The sequence below is a fragment of the Rana temporaria genome, chromosome 8 (assembly GCF_905171775.1).
Source record: "Rana temporaria chromosome 8, aRanTem1.1, whole genome shotgun sequence".
NCBI classification, from domain to species: Eukaryota; Metazoa; Chordata; class Amphibia; order Anura; family Ranidae; genus Rana; species Rana temporaria.
The window spans coordinates 78,434,406-78,454,979 of NC_053496.1; the positions used below are offsets into that span (position 1 = coordinate 78,434,406).

At 42.7% G+C, this 20,574-nt stretch overlaps 1 protein-coding gene across 6 annotated transcripts in view; it reads right to left on the reverse strand.

Moving 5' to 3' along the window:
- The window catches only part of PCDH15 (protocadherin related 15), a 1,266,541-nt gene that overhangs the window by 780,145 nt on the left and 465,822 nt on the right, over positions 1 to 20,574 (reverse strand). For all 6 annotated transcript variants that reach the window (XM_040362073.1, XM_040362072.1, XM_040362074.1 and 3 more), the window contains one exon: positions 19,466 to 19,618. In XM_040362073.1, coding sequence (XP_040218007.1) covers positions 19,466 to 19,618 — 153 coding nt within the window. The remainder of the gene's footprint in view (positions 1 to 19,465; positions 19,619 to 20,574) is intronic.

Consider the following 20,574-nt stretch of genomic DNA (forward strand, 5'->3'; position numbering starts at 1 on the left):
AGGCTTTTGAGTTACAGTATGCAAGAAATATGATGCACTTTGGGCTTCTTACAAATCAGTAAAGCCAAAACAAAAGGCAGATAAAAGCAAACAGCTATTTCTATATGTTATATGTTAATGATTTTGTTTTATCTGAGGTTCAGAAAGAGGAAAAAATATTCATAAATTCCTCTAACCACTGTTTAGTTATTATTGAACATTATTCACTTAGATCGAAAGATCACCAAAAGTCACTGTACAACACAAATAAAATAACTCTTACTAACAAAAATAATGTTTATGCTCAAGATACCAGAGTACAGAATCATATGACCTCAGTTGTTTTCTGAATGTGCTCTTAGAGAAAAAGTTCATGTAATGGATACTTTTGCTAGGTCATGCTTTAAAATGTGTCACTTCAAAATTACCAACAACATCAGGTAGAATAACAAAAAAGAAAGAGGAAAACAAGAAATATATTCAGAAGATATGTAACAAGCAGCTGCCCTTAGGGTATAGTAGAACAGTAGTATAGTAGTATAGATGGGATTTATCTATTACCCAAAATGCAAAACTGAGGGACTCCACCTTGGGTTTATGCATCTGACTGAGACACAACAGGTGTTTTCATTGGAAGTGGCATGTCTCAGTGTTTAAATAGTGGTGCTGTTGCAGTCAGGAAAGAGAGATGGGAGACCTGTGGGTCTGCTGTGAGTTGCTATAAGAGTGTTTTATTTTTGTGAAGACTGAGTTGATGTTCCCATTACAATTAGACCACAATATATATATATTTAGTGCTTAGCAAAGCAGGTTGTTTTGGTTCCTTTGAGGGAGGAAAACAACAGTAACAAACTACAGCTTTCTGCAGGGCCATAACAATGTGTTATACAACTCCAAAACATTTTAGCAACCCTCTAATATCCATTTTAGAAGCAGGGTTTCTAGTAATACAGAACACTAAGGCCCCTTTCACACTGGGGCGGGAGGCACGGTGGCGGTATAGCTGCTCCAAAGATGCTGCTGGCAGGAGATTTTTTTCTCTCCCGCCAGTGCATCGCCTCAGTGTGAAAGCCCTTGGGCGTTCACATTGAGTATGCAGTGCAGGAGTTTTTCAGGCGGTATAGCAGCGCTATTTTTAGCGCTTTACCGCCTGCAAAAACTCCTCAGTGTGAAAGGGGTCTAAGTTTTCATTGCGATTCCATAGATTTTCCCAAACGTTATATACATATACAATATTCTTTGTGTGAAAGGATAGTTATTCAATAATTTTGTACAATTATTTTACAAAACTTTGTTATTACCTAAATAAATCAGTGTGTGGCCAGACAGCTCTACTGTAGACCCCTGTTTATGTTTTGTTTGTGGGCCCCATGACAGACACATGGTTTGCTATGGCTTTAAATATGCCCTTTGTATGTCAGTATACATTTTTTTTACAAATAAAATAACTCAATAGAAAATAGTTTTTAATCCTTAGCAATCATTACCCTAATCAATGTACCTTCCCTGACTGACATAATATTGCCCTGTATCATGCCCACTGAGGGTTTTTCAGGGAAAACAGTCTCCATATTTCATGTGACTAAATTGCATTGTCTTCTAGAGCCTCTGTGACAATCCCTCCTTTTTGGTGGTGTGGTGGTAGGGCTCTGTGCGACCTTACAGATTGCTGGTTTACTCCAGATTTTGGAGATAAAGACACTTTGATTGCACAGCTGTGTGTTTGGCTATTTAGTTCTGACCTGACTATGGCTCAGCCCCCCCCACCCAACAGACAGAAAGTCTGTTCCTGGGAGTCAGGTGTACTCCCATCCCTCTGAGAGGAGACAGAGGCTTTGGTGATTGAGCAGCAAGGCGCCGATCAGGAGTAAGCTAGGAGAGAGCTTAACTCTAGGAAACTCTGTTGTTCTGAGGAGCAGACCTCTGGCCTAGGCCAGTGGTCTCCAAACTGCGGCCCAGGGACCTGTTGTGGCCCTTTCCTTGCCTTTATCTGGCCCTTGGGGAAATATTCCACCAACTGACACCAATGATGGGGCACCATTCCCTCTACTGCTACTGACACCATCAATGGAGTACTACTCTCCTCATTGTTATCAAGAATGGGTCACTATTTCTCTCATTAAAACCAATGATGGGGCACTGATGCTGGGGCATTGTTTCTTCTCACTGGGCACAGTTCGGCCCCACTAAAGCCTGAAGGACAGTAAACTGGCCCTTTGCTTTGAAAGTTTGGAGACCCCTGGCCTAGGCTAAAGGCCTGAAATAGCCGGATGGCAAGAATGAAAGCCAGGAGACTAAAGTGTTGAATATGCAAGATACAGTAATGGTGGAACCCCCTGTGAGGGCTATTGATGTATTTGTGAACTTTTTGTGCTTTTAGCCACTTAACGACCGCCGCATGTATATGTACGTCCACAGAATGGCACGTACAGACAGATGGGCGTATATGTACGTCCCCACCTTTCCGCGGGTTGGGGGTCCAATCGGGACCCCCCGGTACATGCGGTGGTCGGAAATCATCGGGGAGCGATCCGGGATGAGGGTGTGGCTATTCGTTTCTAGCCGCCCCCTCGCGATCGCTCCTTGGAGCTGAAGAACGGGGAGAGCCGTATGTAAACACGGCTTCCCTGTGCTTCACTGTGGCGGCTGCATCGATCGTGTCATCCCTTTTATAGGGAGACACAATCGATGATGTCAGACCTACAGCCACACCCCCTACAGTTGTAAACACACACTAGGTGAAACATAACTCCTTCAGCGCCCCCTGTGGTTAACTCCCAAACTGCAACTGTCATTTTCACAATAAACAATGCAATTTAAATGCATTTTTTGCTGTGAATATGACAATGGTCCCAAAAATGTGTCAAAATTGTCCGAAGAGTCAACCATAATGTCGCAATCACAAAAAAAAACGCTGATCGCCGCCATTAGTAGTAAAAAAAAACAATTTTATAAAAATGCAATAAAACTATCCCCTATTTTGTAAACGCTATAAATTTTGCGCAAACCAACCGATAAACGCTTATTGCGATTTTTTTACCAAAAATATGTAGAAGAATACGTATCGGCCTAAACTGAGGAAAATATATATATTTTTTATATATATTTTTGGGGGATATTTATTATAGAAAAAAAGTAAAAAATATTGCATTTTTTTAAAAACTTTCACTCTATTTTTGTTTATAGCGCAAAAAATAAGAACCGCAGAGGTGATCAAATACCACCAAAAGAAAGCTCTATTTGTGGGAAAAAAAGAACGTCAATTTTGTTTGGGAGCCATGTCGCACGACCGCGCAATTGTCTGTTAAAGCGACGCAGTGCCGAAATGCAAAACCTGGCCTGGGCCTTTAGCTGCATTTTGGTCCGGGCTTAAGTGGTTAAATAAAAGTGGGCTACCAGGCCCTTAAAAATTCAGTTCTGGACTAGCAAACTCACTAAAAACGCACCTACCGCTGGAGTCTGATCACCCCAATCTATCATATGGTGGGGGTATTGCTTCGGGCAGTTTTGGAAGAGTTACAGATCCTTGCATACCGAAAAAACAGTGAGTAAAAAGAAACTGTGTGTTTTACAGCAATGCTGTGTGTGGCAACCAAGACAAACTGCATTGCACAGGAGTTCAATTGATAGACTATGTTGTATACAGGTGGTGTACCTGTGGAAGTGAGCTCAGCATGGCCTTAGAAGATGTATCCACTTAGGAAGGTCCAGTGAATGGATGGTTCAAAGAGTGAAGTCTGCATGTGAAAGTGTGCTGTTTGTAAGTCTTGGAGACAGTACGCCAAATTTTCCTGTGTTAAAAGGAACAGTGTTAAAAACCATTGGCCTGATTGCAGAGATGGGGTGGTCAAAACGCAAAAAGGAGGCAATGTTTGCTGAGATGAGAGACAGAGCTCTGTGGCTGGAGGGGTTGTTGCTGCCTGATCGAACCCCTAACATGCCTGAACAGTGCTTACCAAGGAGAAACAGATCAGGTGTTGTCCCTAGCAACACAGGTGCAATGAGTTCACAGGTGACTGCAAGTATGGAGAGGCCACCAAAGTCTGAGTCTGCAGTGGATTGGTGCAAGCGACACTTGGTCGCACTGAACCAAGTTAAAGTGGAAGTGCAGGTTGTTGCCCTTGGCAACGCTGGTGCAAGCTGGTCAGCTATCAATGTGCAAAGTGTTAAGAACCAAGTGCGCTGTTTGCGGTGCAGTGAGTGGGGGCATGACGTTTCCAAGTGCACTTTGTCCCAGGCTTCAGCAAAGCAAAGGTATGAGAAGCCTGCTCTGAGATTTTAAGAGTTTGCAGATGGGTGCAGTTGCCCATAGCAATGCCTATGATGTCAGGTCGGTGGACCGCAAGACAAAGATATTGCCTACAGAGGGTCGTGGCAAGTTTAAAGCAACACCGCTTCATAGAGAGAGAAGTCTATGTGTGTGGGAGAGCCAGCAATGTGTAGCTGGGAGAGCACTGTTTCCATTAGAAACAGGAGAAAATGTGCCAATGGGAAGAAGGAGCTACAGGGAAGAGGTATACCACCATCCCCATAGCGATACCAGTGATATTCTGTGTGTTGGGAGAGTGCCATCTCCCTTAGCAACAGGCGAAAGTCGCCAAGTACCATGCCTGGAATGTGGTGAGCTGGGGTACAGCATATTGTCTTGCCCTAGATTCTGGGATACAGCAGGAGGTAATTTTGCTGAGCAGAACTCTTTATCTGTGGGCCAAGATTCCTTTACAGACATGTTTGCAGTCACCCCTGGTAACAAGGAGTTTTCTGTTGTGTCTGCAGGGGGTGCTAAACAGTGGGAGATGCCTGCTGTGATTTCATCCTGTGTCCACCAGGGGGAGTTGGCCAGTAAATATGCAGCTGAGAGACAGCGCACTCAAATGAAGCCAGAGTTACCTGCTACAGAATATGGTAAGACTGTTGCAGTTTGTGATCCAAGTGAAGTGGCAGTGTGTCCGGTGGGGAGATCTGCAGAAGGTGTAAAAATGGACTTGCTGCAGTGTGCTACCCAGAACAATGGGGAGACACAGGTTAAAACCCTGCTTGCAACAAGGTCAAGGACTGAAAATGACATATGGACTCTGGCCCAGATTGTCAAAGGAAATACGACGGTGTATCTCCAGATATGCCGTCGTATCTCTGAGTCTGAGCCGTTGTATCAATGCGCCTGATTCTTAGAATCAGTTATGCATAGATTTGTATTAGATCCGACCGGCGTAAGTCTCTTACGCCTTCAGGACTTAACTGCATATTTACGCTGGCCGCTAGAGGCGTGTACGCTGATTTACGCCTAGAAATATGTAAATCAGCTATATACGCAAATTCACGAACGTACGCCCGGCCGACGCAGTACAGATACGCCGTTTACGTTAGGCTTTTCCCGGCGTAAAGTTACCCCTGCTATATGAGGCGTACATGCGGCGTACCAATGTTAAGTATGGACGTCGTTCCCGCGTTGAATTTTGAAAATTTTACATCGTTTGCGTAAGTCGTCCGTGAATGGGGCTGGACGTAATTTACATTCACGTCGAAACCAATACGTCCTTGCGGCGTACTTTGGAGCAATGCACACTGGGATATGTCCACGGACGGCGCATGCGCCGTTCGTAAAAAGCGTCAATTACGTGGGGTCACATAACATTTACATAACACATGCCCACATCTTCCACATTTGAATTAGGCGGGCTTACGCCGGCCTATTTACGCTACGCCGCCGCAACTTACGGAGCAAGTGCTTTGAGAATACTGCACTTGCCCGTCTAAGTTGCAGAGGCGTAACGTAATTATAGGATACGTTACGCCCGCTCAAAGATACGCCGCTGTACGTGAATCCGGGCCTCTGTGTGCACCTAAGGGTAATCCAGCAGAGTGCTGGGAGAGATGTGCTAGGGGTGACCAAAACAGTTGGGGTGCCATGTTCCCTAGCGACAGTGACAGGTGCTCCAGAGTTGCCAAGGGAAACCGTCAAGGAGCCTGCAGTGGTGAGGCAAGTGGTTTCCCAGGACAACTGTGAAGCCGACCTAGTGGGCAAAATCATTTCTTTTGGAGAGGAAGGGTGGTGTGCTTAGTTGCATGCAGGGTGCCATGCGTTATGACAAAAGACAACCTGATAGAGATTAAAAAACTGCTATGTTTATGAATGCTGATGATGAACATATTGCTGATGATACATGTGCTTATGGTGATGTGTTCACTAGTAATGAGGTAGGGGTGATCGCTAAGCAGGATATGCAATTCCCCTTAGCAACAGTATATAAGGCTGCAGAGGTGTCCTTAGAAACCTCCAGGGAGCTCTGTGTGTTGGAGCCAGAGGATGCTTGGGACAACTGTGGTGCCACTCTGATGGATAAGAGGGTACTTGACCTTGGTGATGAGAAAAATGGTAAAACTCAAATGTTTGAAATTACTTGTAGTGATAATTGGTTACTGCTGTCACTGCTGGCAGAAAAAGTCCTCATGAGTTTAATGAAGCACCACCCGAGCAAAGCAAAGTGGTGAAGTTATGTTATTGCAGCCGGCTGTGTTTAAAAATGTGTCTGCTGTGGAGTCACTCTGTCCTGTGTCTCCTTTGGCAGTTGGAGCCGTACTGCATAGTACCTCTGATGGGAGTACAGAAAAAGAAGACTGGGACAGGTGGGCCTTAAGTTGGTTGGCGTTATTGAAAGAAGGCTCAGTGGGTAACAGTGGAGAGGACACAAGTTCTGCTATGCTAAATGGAGAGGCTTCAGGGCCGGTAGACACAGGTGTGTTGGCTTTTGCAGAAGTTAACCCTCTCAGTTGGAAGTATCTGAAAAGGGCACATACATAGCAGAGGTTTTGTCCACAGTAAAAGAGATGAGAAATGTTGAGCGTCAGGTTGATGGGGTAATGGATAGCGATTTGGAATCACTCAGTGTTGCTAAGAGTGAGAGGATGAGTGTGACACATGAGATTTGCAGTGCTCAGGGGAAGCTGCAAGTTTTGTCAGTTGCCTCTGAGGTAGAGGTCTCTTTATGTGACTCAGCCTCTCACGCCTTAGCAAATGAGCCCCTCCACATCGTTAGTAAAGGAAAAGGTTCCTAGAGTTCTGTGTTTAGATGTGGCATGTCTAGAAATAACAGAGATGTTTGTTGGAATTGGTGAAAATCTTTCCAATGTACACCTGCATGTATCCACAGCAGAGGGGCGACCTGGTACTGCGTAGTACCAATCGGTGGACACAGGTGGTACAGGTGTTGTTAAGCAATGTTGATGAAAATTGGTTGCTGCACTGTTGGTTAATATTGTTGAACGTTGTCTCACAGTTCTCTTCGAGAGTGCGTCCAGCGGCAGTTATGTGCAGAAGGCCGTCAGGGGAATTGTTAGAGGAATCAGAAATAATAGACATAGTGGAAGTCTCTCCATATGCTGGTGTGGTGGGGTGTATTCCTGCTGGTGCGTTCCGAGGTGCGGCTAAGCAGTGGTTGGTACATGGTGCGCGTACTGTCTCACCCGCTAGACCTCATGTAAAGGAAGGGCTAGGAATGGACGTGGCTGTAGTGGGAATTCGATCCATCACTCGCAGAGAGGTGCAGTTAGAGGTACCCGGAGACACTGTGACAGGAAATAACAGTGATGGTAACTGTAATGAAAAAGTGTATGAGAAGCACTGTAGTGCACTGTCGGACAGCTCAGAGGTATTGTTTGGGGTTCCAATGGACACAGAAATGGTTAAAGAGATTGGTGGGGGAAAATGTGCGTTGGTAGGACAATTTCTATTGGAGTGTTGGACAACAGGGGGTGATGTGAAACTGTGGGACTGTCCCATAGGGAGTAACTGCTTGCCTGTAGGTGGTCCCTGAATAGACACTGTCCTAGCAAACAAGGGGACAAGAGGTCCCAATGACAATGTTGAGTTTAATAATCCCTTGTGGAACATTGCTATTGAGGTCCAAGGTAACCACATAGGGGTTAGTGAACCTTAGAAACAAATGTTGTTGGTTAAGGTTGCGTCAGGTAGTGAGAGCGGTCAGTCCCTGACAGATTTCATGGACGTGGGTCCCCAACAGTCCCGGAAGATTAGGTATGTGGGAAAATAAAGAAGGACCCTGAGGCCATAAGGTAGAAGGGATAGAGAGATTGGTGGAAGCACACCCAGGAGAAGATGTGGGTAGAGTTGAGCTGACACCTGGATGTTCGGGTTCAGGTCCGAACCTGAACTTAAAAAAAAAAGGTCGGGTTCGGGAACCCAAACCCGAACTCCGAACCCCATTGTAGTCAATGGGACACGGACTTTTAGAAAAAAAAAATGCGGGGAGGTCCCCGCAAATTCAATAACCAGACCCTTTAGGTCTGGTATGGATATTAAGGGGAACCCCGCCGTCAATTTAAAAAAAAAATGACGTGCGGTTCCCCCTAAATATCCATAACCAGACCCTTCAGGTCTGGTATGGATATTAAGGGGAACCCCGCCGTCAATTTAAAACAAAAATGACGTGCGGTTCCCCCTAAATATCCATAACAAGACCCGTTATCCGAGCACGTTGACCTGGCCGGCCGCAGAAAAGAGGGGGGGACAGAGTGCGCCCCCCCCTCTCCTGAACCGCACCAGGCCACATGCCCTTAACATGGGGAGGATGTCCCCATGTTGATGGGGACAAGGGTCTCATCCCCACAACCCTTGCCCGGTGGTTGTGGGGGTATGCGGGCGGGAGGCTTATCAGAATCTGGAAGACCCCTTTAACAAAGGTGACCCCCAGATCCTGACCCCCCCTGTGTGAAATGGTAATGGGGTACACTGTACCCCTACCATTTCACGAAGGAAGTGTAAAGTCTTGTAAAAAAAAAACACACACACACCGTAGAATAAAGTCCTTTATTAATAAAAAAAAAAATAAAAAAACTCCAGCGGTGATAATCCACTCGTTCCCGGCTTCCTGCTTCAACCTTGTCCTGACCCTGCGACGGCTGCGGGTGATCTCCAGTGATGAGAAGATCCTGCGACGGGTGATCTCCGCTCCAGCGATGAGAAGATCCATTCATCCGGAGCGCAGCATCCCCAACCTCCTCTCAACGCTGGACAAAGCCCAGCGAATGACGCGCTGGAGCTGTGACATTACTTATATAGAGGAGGCAGGGCCACCCGTCACGTGACCCCGCACCCTCTGACGTACCCTCTGCTACGTCACTGGGTAAGCCCCGGCTTCCCTCTTCCTGGGAATAAATTAATATTCATGAGATCACGAGAAATAATAAAGAAACAAGTTTGTCATAACTGAATATCAGCAGCAAAACAACCTCATTATTGTAGCATTATAAAGAAGAAAAGAATGCGCTGCATTAAACAATGCAATAATTTGCAGCGTGAGTGATGAATGTGCTATCTACATTACGAACACTAGTTTTACCAGAATGAGCACTCCCGTCTCATACTTGATTCTGAGCCTGCACGTTTTTTCCCGTCGGAAAAGCACACAGACGACCAGTTTTCCTGCTCTGATTGTTTTCCTCACGGGAAAAAAGAGATCTTTCTCTCTTTTTTTTTCAAGTCTGCTCGGCATCCACAGCCTTAAAAAAAAACAAGTTAGCCTCCTGGGACTGTCCATTGCCACCGAGCTTCTCCCCTGACGAGCTCTAATCCGTTTGTGGATCCCTTGGTCCATTAGCGTGAGGAACACGTTCTAAGGGGACACAGAGGACGGAGACAAGGAGCGGAGGAGTTCGTAAGACCCTGCAGAGGGCTATATCTGCAAGCTTCTATGACATTGCTTACACAGGAGGTCCTAAGTGTCTGGTAAGGGTGTTTAATATCTCCCCTGGTGCATCTCTAAGGAGCGGCTTTTTCCTTTCATCCTGGTGACAGTGGATTTACCTTTCAACGCCAATTTCACTTTCTTATCAGAATTTCTTTGGATTTACTTCACTGGGACTTATATTTAATGGGGCAGATTCACAGAGATCGGTGTATATCTGTGCGGGCGTAACGTATCTCATTTACGTTACGCCGCCGCAAGTTTTTCAGGCAAGTGCTTTATTCACAAAGCACTTGCCTGTAAAGTTGCGGCGGCGTAGCGTAAATCACCCGGCGGAATTCAAATTCGGCGGGTAGGGGGCGTTTCATTTAAATGAAGCGCGTCCCCGCGCCGAACGAACTGCGCATGCGCTGTCCCTAAAATATCCCAGTGTGCATTGCTCCAAATGACGTCGCAAGGACGTCATTGGTTTGGACGTGAACGTAAATGACGTCCAGCCCCATTCACGGACGACTTACGCAAACGACGTAAATTTTTAAAGTTTCGATGCGGGAACGAAGCCCATACTTAACATTGGCTGCGCCTCATAGACCGAGGGGCAACTTTACGCCGGGAAAAGCCTAACGTAAACGTCGTAACTTTACTGCGTCGGCCGCGCGTACGTTCGAGAATTCGCGTATCTAGCTAATTTGCATACTCGACGGGGAAATCAACGGAAGCGCCACCTAGCGGGCAAAAAAAATTGCAGTTAAGATCCGACAGCATAAGAGACTTACGCCTGTCGGATCTAAGGGATATATATGCGTAACTGATTCTAAGAATCAGTTGCATAGATACGACGGCGCTAGGCAGAGATACAACGGTGTATCTGGAGATGTGCCGTCGTATCTCTTTTGAGAATCTGGGCCAATGTACTTATGTTTACACATTTATGCACTTAGTGGTTTATTTTAGAACACTTTGCTGCAGACTATATGTTACAGTGTATCATCACTACATTGACTTCATTGATGGTGTTTGCACTTTATATTTATCATTTTGATTACAGATTTTCAGCTATTAGCGCAACCTTTTTTCCATTTTACTTTCAGGAAAAACTGCAATGGAGCATACACATGGCCGGGATTCCCGACGAAAAGCTCTCATTGCAGTTTTTCCTACGGGAAAACCAGTCATGTGTACGAGGCATTACATTTCTGCTTCCTTTTTTCCAACCTTGAAAATTGTAAAATTATAATATGTTTTTTAGCGTAAATAAAAAAAATACCTACAGTATAGTTTTCTTTCCATGTTTTCTTTTTTTTTTATTCTTTACTCAGTCGAATATTTTTTATCTGAATATGTTTCACTTTATTATTTTAAAAAGGAAAGCAGAAAATGTTTGCAAGGTGATTACTTAGTCCCCAGTTGTTTGAAATGAATGATGCTTGCCAGATATAATTTGGGCGCCTCAGTTAAGTTAATTTTAATATGCAATTTATTAAAATAGAATTAGTTTATTAAGGTTAATAAATTACCCAATCAAGAGTATCCCATTAGGAAAAGTAGATTGGTAGGGAGTTCTATTAGTTTGTCACTGTCAACTGTGCACTTTCAAGATTATATACCTCAGCAGGCACTTTATTTACTGGAAATAAAAGAACAAATTGAGTAATAAAAAGCACAGGATTTAAAAGTAAATATGTTTTTTTATTTTTATTTTAACAGCAATTACTCAAATCCACTAAGAATGCTAAAAGTAAAATAACATTAAAGAACATCAACATTTTTTAATTTCTATTGTGTGTATTTTCATATTTTTAGCTATTTCTTTTAGAGATTTTTTGGAAAATCCACAAACTGTCTTTTAATTTATCTGTGATTAGTATCACCATGTATATAACATATGAGACAACACAATAATACAAGAGGCTAGGGATTTCTAAACAAGGGGTCATTGAATCCAATATTTTTCTCTGGTGGCACTTGGGTTATGCAGCAGGACAATGATCCAAAACACAATAGCAAGTCCACCTCCAAATGGTTCAAACAAATCAAAATTTAGGTTTTGGAGTGGCCTAGTCAAAGCCTTGACTTAAATCCAATGGAGATGCTGTGTCATGACCTTACACAGGCCGTTCATGCTGGAAAACCCTCCAATGTAGCTGAATTAAAACAATTCTGCAAAGAAGAGTGGGCAAAAATTGCTCCACAGCAATGTGAAAGACTCATTGGCAGTTATAGCAAACGCTTAATTTCAGTTGTTGCCGCCAAGGGTGGTACAACCAGTTATTAAGTTTAGGGGGCAATTACTTTTTCACATAAAGCCTGGAAGGTTTGGACATCTTGTTTGCCTTAATAAATGAAACCATTATTTAAAAACTGCATTTTGTATTTACTCGGGCTATCTTTGTATGATAATAAAATTTGTTTGATGATCTGAGTAATTTAAGTGTGATAAATATGCAAAAAAAATAAAAAATCAGAAAGGGGACAAATACTTTTTCACAGCACTGTATATTGTGAAGCATAATCTGCTTGGTTAATTTGTTTTGTGTATATATTGATTTTCGTTTGTTGGTCCTTATGGCAGGTTACTATAAAGAACATGGGAAGAAAGAGTCATAACAATCTGAACTTTCATCCTTGTTTTCCCAATGGGGGAGAATTGTTGAGAAAAAGGAAGCATGCTTTTGGCATGTAGAGAGCTTTGACCACTAAATTAGGGATAATATTAACTCCTTCGGATTTCGGATTACAAACTTTCCCCCTCTTGGAAGAGGTGGATGTTTTATTCAAAAAGAGATGGGAAAATAATTTACAACAAGATACAAAAACAATGATCAAGCTCCTTAGTGAAGAATACCATAAACATATTGCTACAATAGATAAGGATATTGACCTTATCTAAACAAATTAACAACCATTCAAAGGACTACCTACAATAAAGGAGCACAAGTACAGGATTAGGAACCATTTTGACCAGTTTACACATGACTAGGGATGAGCTCGATGTTTGGGTCATAAGTTCGACTCAACCATTGAGCTCATCCCTAGTTCGCCGAACAGCAAACATTATGAGCGCCACAGAATGCCCCATAATGCACTGCGAGTTTGCAGTGCATTGCTGTATGATGATTGGCCAAAGCATGCACCTGACCTGCATGCTTTGGCCAATCACAGCGCGCTCTGCTAAGACATAATTGGCAGGGTGCCTTTCACCAATTATGGCTCAGGGGGACTAAGTCTACGTCCCACACTATATAAGGCCATGTGTAGTGTTGTTGGCGTGGACAGAGAGATAGCTTGAGTTAGATTAAGCAAAGTACACAATATTGTGCAGCTGTAGTACAGTTTCTAATACAGTGCAGGTGGTGTACATAGTAACTAATACAGTGTGTACAGTTTCTAATATACATCAGGTGGTGTACACAGTATCTAATACAGTGTAGTGTGGCGTTGCAAAACAAAAAATACATCATGTCCGGAAGGCCGCCAAGGACAGGCAGACACTCACAGGCCACTTAATAAGGGCAAGCAGCCACTATGTCTACAGTCAACAGTGGTGGTCATGGACATGGTGCATCCTCTACAGGTGGCTGTGGTGCACACTTGTCCTTTTTTTCTGCTGCTGACCGTTTTATTGAGCCACAACATGCAGAAGAGTCTGTGGAGTGCATAACAAAACCGTCCTCATACTCCTCATCCTCTGTCACCTAGGCTCAGAGTAGTTTGCCTTCCAATGCAGCTGCCAAAGTGGCCTATACCACCAGCTCCTTGTCCACAGTTACTCCTTCCATAGCTCCACCATCATGCACAGAGGATTCCCCAGAATTATTCTACCACAGTGTCGGGTACATGCTGTTCGAGGATTTGCAGCGATTTGAAGGTTTCGATGTTGGTTCCCAGGTTAAAGAAGGGAGTAATGTGGGCCTAGAGAGAGAGGGTGCCACAGAAGGACAAGAAACTGGCATTCATGTTCCGCCAGCTGCAGCATACTGCCAAGTTTGCTCCAGTGACAAGTAGGGGGGGATGATGAGGTCACTGACTTTACTTGGGTGCCCGAGAGAAGAGAGGTACAACTCCAACAAGGCAGGATGTTCTCTAGGGGGCAGCTTAAGGGCAGGTGGCGGTGCAGGGTGCTGCTGACTCCACACTGACTTTTAAAAGTTCCTTGGTGTGGGCATTTTTCGACAAGTGTGTAGCAGATTGATGTTTGCAACCTATGTCTGAAGCGGATCCAGCGTGGCCAGAACAGCAGCCGCTTGGGCACCACATGCTTGACCAGACATATGACAACCTGCCATGCAGTCCATTGGCAACAGCACTTGAAAGACCCACATCAAAGAAAAAAAAGGACTTCTCCTTGCTCCTCATCTGGGATCTCCAACTCTACTATGCCTTCAGTCCTCTCAAAAACCTGCACTGAGAGAAATGAAGGTATAGCAATAGGTGTCCCAAGTATTTGTGGCCAATCTGCTAGCAGTGCACCACCATCTGATTTTAGCAGGCAAATTTCACTACCCCAGTTGCTGAACTGCAAAAATAAATTTGATCCCAGCCATCCACATGCTCAACATCTAAATGCTAGCTTGGCCAAATTGCTAGCACTCCAACTGCTGCCTTTTCAGCTGGTAGACTCATTTGATGGGCACAAGTGGTGGCATATGATGGGCACAACTGGCTGAAATTGATGGGGGACAAGTGGCTGCATATGATGGGCACAAGTGGCTGAATATAATAGGCACACGTGGCTGTATATGATGGGCATAAGTGCCTGCATTTGACGGGCACAAGTGGATGCATATGGTGGGCACAAGTGCCTGCATATTATGGGCACAAGTAGCTGCATATTGTGGGCACAGTGGCTGCAATTGATGGCACAGTGGCTGCATTTGATGGGCATAATGGCTATAATGGAAGGCACAGTGGTTGCATTTGATGGGCACAATGGCTGCATTTGATGGGCACAGTGAGGCTGCAATTGATGGGATTTTTTCTGCATTTTTCAGTTTGTTTGGGTCTCCCCAATTTTTTTTTTAGCACCAGCCACCACTGGCTCTTAGTATAAAGATTTGTCACACTTGCGGTTATATTAAACAGGTTTATTTAAGTAGGTAGTCCACAGTTACAGGTAAATGTTTTATGTGAACTGCCTCCCCCTTCATCAAGGCTACTATATGAGGAGTTAATAAAAAAAATGAGTATCTCAAGCATATGGTGTACATTGAGCTCCAGCCCTCTTCTGGTCCTCCTCCCCTTTCAAGCAATGCATCCAGAGAGTAAGAGAGATAGAGAGATAGATAGAGAAAGAAAGAGAGAGAGATAGAGAAAGAGAGAGAGATGGAGAGATAGATAGAGAGACAGAGAGAGTGAAAGATAGAGATAGATAGAGATAGAGAGAGAGAGAGATAGAGAAATATATATATATATATATATATATATATATATATATATATATATATATATATATATATATATATACACAGAGAGAGAGAGAGAGAAAGAAAGAGTGAGAAAAAAAGAGCTAGAGTGAGTGAGATAGAGATAGAGAGTGGTAGATAGCGAGAGCGAGAAATAGAGAGAGACAGAGAGATAGATAGGGATAGAAGAGAGATAGAGATAGGGAGAGATAGAGAAAGCGAGAAAGAGGTAGAGAGATGGAAAGATAGAAAGATAGAGAGAGATATAGAAAGATAGAGAGAGATATAGAAAGAGAGAGAGGTAGAGAGAGCTAGAGAGAGAGAGAGAGAGAGAGAGATAAAGAGAGAGAGAGGTAGAGAGATAGAGATGGAAAAGAGATAGAGATCAAGAGATAGGGAGATAGAGGGAGAGAGAGATAGAGGGAGAGGGAGATAGAGAAAGATAGATAGATAGATAGATAGATAGATAGATAGATAGATAGATAGATAGATAGATAGATAGATAGATAGATAGATAGATAGATAGATACTGTATTTATTGGTGTATAACTCTCACTTTTTTACCTTGAAAATAGAGGCTAAACTGTGCCTGCGTGTTATACGCCGGGGGCTGTGGAAACAGGGGCAGGGGTCAAGTCCTGGGGAAAAAAGTGTAGGAACTCCCACCCAAGATCCACTCCCCCACTCCCCCACCCAAAAAAAAATGATACGCTCATATGCATAATTACTAAACCGCATGTTTGTTTTTTTTTAGATCCACTGTACCTTAGTAATCTTTTATGCTACTGCCCGCTTCCTGTATACATATACAGGAAGCAGGCAGTAGCATAAAAGATTACTAAGGTACAGTGGATCGAAAAAAAAAACAACATGCGGTTTAGTAATTATGCATATGAGCGTATCATTTTTTGTGGGTATTCCGATCGGGTAGTGTGTGGGCATTCCATCACTTCCTCCATCGATGAATACATATTCATCGATGAAGGAAGTGATGGAATACCCACACACTACCCGATTAATCCATATACAGGAAGCGGCCAGTAACATACAGGATTACTAAGGTTCGCCTGCCCCTAACAATGACTCGAGCTGGGCATCGCCGCTTAGTGAAGGATCGGCTCGGGCGGCTCGGCTGCTCTCGGCTGCTCTAGTCCTGCAAAGGGAACTGAGTTCCTGCTGTGAAAAAAGTTCCCACGCGTTCCCGCAGGACTTGAGCCCTGGATAGAGACAGATATAGACAGAGATAGATAGATAGATAGATAGATAGATAGATAGATAGATAGATAGATAGATAGATAGATAGATAGATAGATAGATAGACAGATAGATAGGCCAGCGGGCCCAATCCGGCCCTCCAGGCCATTTCATGTGGCCCTCGCACCTCTCTGGCAGCTGCAGGAGAGCTCCAGCCCTCTTCTGGTCCTCCTCCCCCTTTCAAACAATGCATCCAGCTTCTTCCCAGCGGCAGCATAAGGAAAGGGGGGTGCACTGTGATGTAATGGAGAAGGGACTCAACTTCTGATGGTGGGGTGACTCTTGACATCTAATGTAAGGGAAGGGGATGCGCTGGACATCTAATCTTACAGATACAACCGGCCCTTTTGAAAACAATCATGATGCTGATGCGGCCCACGATGAAATTGAGTTTGACACCCCTGTTCTAGGCTATAGAAGGGCATTTTGTATTTTGCCTGAAATTGCTATTTTGAACATAACATGTAATTATTGTCTTTTTGGACTCCTAATAAATTTTAAGTTGCAGCAATACATGTTTGGATTTATATATATATATATATATATATATATATATATATATATATATATATATATATATATATATATATATATATATATATATATATGTGTATATATATATACACACACATTATATACACAGCAGGTAAAATAAATATTGAACATGTCACCATTTCTCGAGGTAAATATATTTCTAAAGGTGCCATTGACATGAAATTTCCACCACATGTCGGTAACAACCCATGCAATCTATGCATACAAAGTAACCAACAGAAATACGTTCAGAAATTAAGTTATGTGTAATAAAATGGAATAACACAGGGAAAAAGTACAGAACACATGAAGAAAGGGAGGTGCAAAAAGGCATGGAAAGCCAAGACATTAGCTGATATCTATCAGTAATTAGAAAGCAATCTTGCCCCTTGTCAGTTCAAATTAATATCAGCTGGTTCAGCCTCAACTCATGGCCTATAAACCAAGGTGTCACACAATAACCATCTCATGATGGGTAAAAGAAAAGAGCTCTCTCAAGACTCCATGCATGCTCAAAATCAAGTCGACGCATGCTCGGAAGCATTGAACTTCATTTTTCTCAGCACGTCGTTGTGTTTTACGTCACTGCGTTGGACACGGTCGGATTTTTAACCAATGGTGTGTAGGCAAGACTGATGAAAGTCAGCTTCAATGGATATCTGATGAAAAAATCCATCAGTCCATTTTCATCAGACAAACCGATCGTGTGTACAGGGCATTATAGTCTCCACTGGAAGAGCATGATACAGGATCACAATCCAGGGGTACAATTTGGTGACAGGGACACAGAGTTGCCACCCCAAACCAAGGACATTCATGTTAGGGTTACTAGGTATTATTTTAATAAAAGCATTAAAAAATACTGAAAATAGCAATCAGATTTTAAAGAATGGGTTGGCATATACTTTAAATATTTTTTTTCCTGTCACACCACCTGAAACTTAAAATTAGGCTGTAAGTAATCTGTGAATTTAAAAACAATCCAGGAGATTCTGTCAATTGCAGTGCCTATAACTTCTTATATAGTAATCCTTAGGAATGCGAGAAATTAAAATGCAGCCATGCTGGGACTTCTACTTTATTATATGTGCAATCTATTTTGCAATCTATTTTGCACAATCTATTTGGTCTTTAATTCATTGAACCTATGATGCTTCATGTTTCAGACATTTGGAGCAGGTAGATAAGTGTTTAGGCAAATCACAGCGTTCAAGTTTGTTAGCAAACAAGTTGACACACACACATGAAAAAACGGCAAGGTTATTAAATGCAGTTACACTTAAGGCTAAATAAATCCGCCACACATGCTTCACACCATCTGAACCAAATAATTGTATCTTGGTCTCATCAGACCACAGGACATGGTTCCAGTAATCCGTGTCCTTAGTCCGCTTGTCTTCAGCAAACTGCTTCTTGTGCAACATCTTTAGAAGATGCTTCCTTCTGGGATGACAGCCATGCAGACCAATTTGATGCAGTGCGCAGCGAATGGTCTGAGCACTGACAGGCTGACCCCTTCAAACTCTGCAGCAATGCTGACAGCACTCATACGTCTATTTAAAAAAGACAACCTCTGAATATGATGCTGAGCATGTGCACTCAACTTCTTTGATCGACCATGGCAAGTCCTGTTTTGAGTGGAACCTGTCCTGTTAAACCGCTGTATAGTCTTGGCCACCGTGCTGCAGCTCAGTTTCAGGGTCTTGCCAATTTTCTTATAGCCTAGCCCATCTTTATTTAGAGCAACATTTCTTTTTTTCAGATCCTCAGAGAATTCTTTGCCATGAGGTGCTGTGTTTTCTATTGAATTGTTTTAATGTATGGCACATCAAAGACTGATAGCAGTTTTGTATAATGTTCTCAAAACAGTAAGGCCTCATGCACACTGAACATTATAATAATGTTATAAAAATGCCAGTTTTCCTATGTGCATGGATAGCATACTGGAGAGTTTATTGACTGTAGATTAAAACATCTGAAGCCAAAAACAGCAGCTGTAAAAACATCCAAAAACATCCAGTGTGCACAAGGCCTCAGAGTTAGCCTCATGAGCATTGATACAAGTAACGAAAGCAAGTGAAAATTATTAAACAGAAAATAAGTTAATATTTTGCCTAAAAATGTAAAATATAAAGGAGTTAGGGTGGTACTAGGTATAGAAAGCATCAATTTAGTATCATAAATTAATTATTACAACTATTATAATCAATTGTCATGAGTTAATGTACTTATTGAGAAACTCGCTGCAGGCAATTAAGAGTGCAAATAAGCATAACACAAAACAATGTAATCAACACACAAATAAAGTGCTAAAAAGGGGAAAAAATAAAAGAAATGAAACAGATAATTAGATGATGGTGTTGAATGAAAAATGGAGAAAAAAAAGAGGGATTGGAGGTTAAATAACTTGAGTATCAAAAGTCTAGAATGTCTATATATTACCAGTATAATCAGACTTTCTAAAGCAAAGCAATAACACCATGCTTCTTCAAAATTAAGGTGCCAATATATGCAGAAAATACCGTACCTGAAATATAGTAAAAATTCTGCATACTGAATGATATAATCTAACAATAGCAGAAAATGTCTTACCTCATTGATGGTTGTGTAGTAACTCCTTTGCATAAAACTGGGTGAATTGTCATTCCTGTCTCTTACAACTACTCGTACATCATGGAAAATCGTTCCACCCTTTAAGTTCCCGCATTCTATTTTAACACCAAAGGTCTGAATGGACATAGGAGGCTGAAAATAAAACAGAATACTAAAGTTAAATCTGGATTAGAACCCGAAAGTGTGTGTTTTTTTACAGTACTTAGGTAAAACATACATATGAAGAAGTAAGCATTTGGGTACAGCAGTACATATTGCTAGAGAGGTATTAATTTCTGCTTGAGATTTATAAATGCTAGCACCCCAGCTTCCCGGCCTTGCAACTACTTACTCTGTTGTTCACAACACTAAATATATGTAACTATGTTTAGCTCTTCATTCAACACATCTCATTATTACCTATTGTGTACTGATATGATGAGTAACCATTTTTTTTAACTTGTGTACCTTTTGAAGCTGAACTTTGAGTTTGCCTCTCTTAAGGCTGGTACACACTGGCCCAATATCAGCTGGTATTGACCGGATCAACAGAAACCAGCCAACATTCGGCCAGCTTGTACAGCAGCCTGTCTGCCAGAAGCTGGCCTAACATCCGGGGTCTGTCAAATGGGCATGCTGGAAAACCAGCAGCCGATCGGCATCCAATCAACACTGGCAGAAAATGGCTGTGAGTGATGAACGGTGTGTTCTGGTGGATGGTCAGTCCCCATGTCAGGAGACAATAGCTCAGCGGGAGATTGCTATATTAAAATTGCATACTTAGTACAGCGAGCTCCTCACAAGCTCCACAGTTTTTCTTTTTATTCAGCCTGCTGGGGATTTCCCCTACCCGTAACCACTTTGTAGCCAGTGCCTTTGTTAATTTTTCTTATTCCTGTACTGACCAAAAATGTTTAATACATTTCTTGAAGCAGAGATTCATGAATGACTGTTACTATCATCTGTTTTGAACTAGTACACTCATGAAATAATATTTAGAAACAAGGTCTACTGTAAGTAATCTGTTGATAAGATTCTAGTTTACAACAGATAATTTTATATGTTACTAATGTGCAAATGATTACAATCCCTTTTTCAATGTATAGTTT